Raw genomic sequence first — 4,401 nt, 5'->3', positions numbered from 1 at the left:
TAACGTCGTTTGTCGTGAGAGTTGAAATGTCACCATTTTTAAACTCATTATCTAAAATCTTCGATGGCCGGACAGAAATATCATCCACAGCTTTCCTTTTAACAGCGTTGCTGATTTTCTGTCTAGTAAGTACATTTTCGTCACACTTATCATGTCTGTGTTCATTGAAGATTTCTGACATAACATTATCAGAGGTTAATTTAAAAAAACACTTACACGAGTTTTTACAACATGTCCACCGTTGAACCTCGCCTTGCAACATTTTATGGAATGAAACTTAAAACCTTTAATAATTTTTAATGTTTTTTGTTTTTCACTTAACATACACTCCATTTTTCACTCGTTATAATTTGATAATTATTGTGTAAGTATTAACTAATTGTGTGTTCACGAAGTATTCGGCACGACTGATTGATTTTGAACGAGTAACTTTATACCACCGTAGATGAATATCCGTTATCGTTACGTATCCGGTATAATATGATGTGCAAGGTTCATGGTCACCGGCTTAACAAGTAGCTATGACATTTTATCTATACGGACTCAATTCAAAGATATTAAGATAATACCCTGGACTCAATTCAAACACATAAAAGTAGCATGGACTCAATTCAATATCATCGGTAAGAAGAGTGATGGAGGGACGTTCGCAGCATCGACACTTTTTCAACATATACAATCAAATACGTTTTTACCACCCGATAAGGAATTACCTGGAACTACGATTAAATTATCTCACGTGCTCATTGGCGATGAAGCATATCCTTTAAAAACGTTTCTCATGAGACCATTTCCAAGTCGCAATTTGAATGCCTTTAGAGAAAATTATAATAAACGTTTGTCTGCTGTTAGAAAATGCATTGAATGTGCATTTGGTATACTGCGTGCCAAATGGCGAATACTAGGAAAAGATATTGAAGTTACTTCTGACAAAGCTGTACACATTATTAAGTGTGCTTGTATTTTACATAATGTGGTGCGCGAAAAAGATGGAGATAGTGATCTCGATTATTGTAAAGAAATGTTATACAGTAAAGCTCAGGAAAACCAAATTAATAATGTACATGAAACAGGAAATCACGGTGGTGCACGCAGAGGGTCAACAAGAGCACAAGAAATTCGAAATGAATTTGCAAATTTTTTTTTGGATCATTAAACTTAGAAAGCTGGTCACTACATAATAATTTTTACTTTAATTAATTAGTTTATCAGTAAGTAAACTGTAAGTAATTCTGTATGAAAATAATGATATGTATACAAATGTTATCATGATATATAATGTACACATTTTTTAAGAAAACTTGTTTAGAAAATAAATAAAAAAAAAACAGATTATTAACCTAACCAAAATTAATTTCCGAAGTTAGTTACACTACAAATAGTTAATTTTTCAAAAATATTAAATTACAATGATAAATTGACAATTGGTTATTAATAATCAGGGCTCGGGACTTAATGTACTTAAAAACTTGAAAATATGCATATTTACATATGCACGTAAAAATGTCGAAATACCTAGTATGTATTATCGATAAAATGTGCAGTATAAACCTATATACATATTAATAATATGCGTTTACAGAAAAAAATAAAAAAATATCCAAGTACATATTATAATATGTGTATTTTCCGAACAAATATGCAAAATGCATCAAGTCCCGAGCCCTGTTACTAATTGATAGTTGGCATATATTATTTTATATATATATATTAACGCAATATGAGCACGTGCATGATAGTTGGTGTTTGTGTGTTATTGTGTGTAGCATAAAAACATATAATTATTGAATTTACAACAAAAACAAATAACAATAGTATCAGTATACCATATTCCCAAATATTCAAACATTTAAGTAAAAGTTTCAAGATCTTACGTTTAGTATTTTTTTTAATATAACAATATTTAATAACAATAAATAATAGGTAACAATATTAAAAATAACAATAATAATATTTGAATATTTGATGAGTATATTATGAGCTTTATGGTAGTAGATGTAAAACAAAAATATTGCAACTAATTAACAAATAAGTATATAGGTACCTCTATCATTTGGACACCCCCCAAAAAAACATACAAAATACGCTACTGTCTATTTGGATGGTAAAAATGCAAACTCCTCTATTAAAAACTGAATTACGTAACTGTAGTAATATTAATGTCTAGCGAAACAACAGCCATCCGGGCGGTATCGGTTAAATCCGAACGTTTTGGTGCTGGGGTTTTCGCCAGGTACGCAAGGGGGCTTGCGTATTCGCCCTGACAGCGACCTTCTCGCGGTGGTAGATGTACACACCCCCGATACAGGGGGTGGCTAACGGCTGTCATTTCCCGAAAACGGCCACGGCCGAGCGACGAACTTGAGGTGCGACTCGTGTCGTCCCGGTAGGCCCTCCAAATGTAACCGTTAGTGAGGAGCGCAGGATGGCAAAGTGTTCCCAGCGCTTAGCTGCTGCGCCTGCCCTGCGCATAAGCTAACAGGCTGCTGTGACGGTGACCTATGGCCGTGTCGATGCGACGCACTGTCGAACCGCTACTAAGACCACAGACGTGAGGTCGAAATGAAACCATAGCCAAGGGAACAAACGATAAATCGGTTTCGTGACATGATGGTTTTGTGACATTGCTAGCAGGAAAGTAGTTGACGGACTAGAATCCGCTAGCCCTACGGCTAACCGTATAAGCCAAGGGTTGCCGGTCCCTTTAAATTAAAATAACCCGAGCGTCAGGGAACTTCGGAGACCATGGTCCGGGCGTTGGACTCACCTTCTCCGCTGGGTGGGTTGCTCCCCGTCCCATCGTGTCTTAGTAGGAGTCGGCGGTGGAACTCCACTGAGTGCCCGCATATCAGCCGTCCTGGAATGGCTGGAGTAAGATGCGCTTGTGAGCTGCCTTCGATTCCTTGACGGACGGCGTGCGCCGGTGGCAGATCTCCCCGCAGGCACACCGCCCAAAGGACCTGTCGCCTCGGGGGTTGATTAAGAAAGAGAGGATGGGACTCTAATAGTAATTTGATCACACATGGGGGCGAAAGGCCGAGCGTTGTTGGACGGGGACCCGCCCACGGGCGGGTGACCACCCTCACCGCTGCGGGACCAATCCTCGCCCCAAAAACCAACAGTCCTGCTGACAGCTAGCCGGAGCTGGAATTTGTGAAGCCAGCGAAGACTAGCTGAAGGGGGAGAGAAAGCCTGCGGCGAGGCCGACTCCATCCGATGGAGAAGACCAGACCGGGCCGTGACTCGTCTCAAGGGAGACACCGGTAGCATATATTCTTGATGGGTACGACCGGAGCTCCACGTGGGAGGCCTCCGGTCGGACACACTAAGAAATCCTAAGGCGTGAACAACTGGCTCATCCGCAATGAATCCACGGACAACTGAACGGCTATAGGTTGCCCAGGTGCTAGCCACCAGGAGAAAAGTTGCGGATGCAGCCGGTGGGAAACAACTTAGCTTGAACGCACTGACCTAAGGGTCCGCTATCGGGCCGATGGCGTCACAACTCACAATTCGAAGCCGATAAGCCTTAGAACCGATTGGTGACCGGAGGGCACCTTGAACATCCCCGGGAGCACGGTGTCGTCTTAGCCTAGGTCCGTAATCCCGACGGGAGCCTCCAACCGCGGGCGGGGCAAAATGTCAACCTCCACGGAAGAACTCGCTGGAATGACATGGAGCGCACGTCCCCGGGCGGGGTGAAGGCCGCGATGCCGGACCGAAGCACACACGGCAGGCGGCCTGCCTAACGGACCAGGGGTCCCTCGGGACCCAGGGGCCGGTATGACAGCAAACCTACCGGAGAAAAACTTGTGAAAACGATGTCGCGGCGCTCGGGTGGCTCACGCTGAGTAATCGGCTGGCTGATCTCCCCGACCGCGGCGGCCCGGAGAAACGAGGGCTTCTGACGGAGTTGGTTCTTAAACTCTGGGTACTAGGTACCATAAAAAGGGGAAACCAACCCATACGGCCAGGATGGGCTCCCTGAATCGACGGTTATGCGGGCGGTCATGGTCCCTAGGATCGTCGGCACCCGTTGATTGACCGCCGAATGAACGGGCTGGATTTCTCCTTCCGGACAAAGCCGGGGGAGCGGACTTCGACTGATCGACGATCGGCAACGAAATCGCTCTCTTAAGAACTATTGAAATAACAAGGCATTTGTGCGGGTGTCCGCAAGGGTCCGTACGCCCGGACACCCGTTTGCCTGCCCTTCTTCGGTCGTACTGGGACTGATGAGGGGCAATTAGCCGGTGCTCTGGACACCGGCAGGCGGGCTTCCGGTGGAAGGAAGCTACGGTCGGGCGCGCGGCTCCGGCCCGCGCCCGATTAGAGTTGGCACTCCGCTCCAAGACTCTGGCGTCTTTCGAGGTGGCGACAGACCTCGGACCGCTACCCGGG

General features: G+C 44.6%; 1 protein-coding gene across 1 annotated transcript; it reads left to right on the top strand.

Annotated features, from left to right (window-relative positions):
• Positions 1-496: 496 nt before the first annotated feature.
• On the top strand, positions 497-1,156 carry LOC132926198 (uncharacterized). The gene has a single exon (XM_060990537.1). The coding sequence runs from the start codon at positions 497-499 to the stop codon at positions 1,154-1,156; it is 660 nt and encodes a 219-aa protein (XP_060846520.1).
• Positions 1,157-4,401: the final 3,245 nt, after the last annotated feature.

Source organism: Rhopalosiphum padi, chromosome 3, assembly GCF_020882245.1.
Source record: "Rhopalosiphum padi isolate XX-2018 chromosome 3, ASM2088224v1, whole genome shotgun sequence".
Taxonomy (NCBI): domain Eukaryota; kingdom Metazoa; phylum Arthropoda; class Insecta; order Hemiptera; family Aphididae; genus Rhopalosiphum; species Rhopalosiphum padi.
The sequence above is the reverse complement of the archived record's forward strand: the minus strand, read 5'-3'. Positions and strand labels throughout refer to the sequence as shown.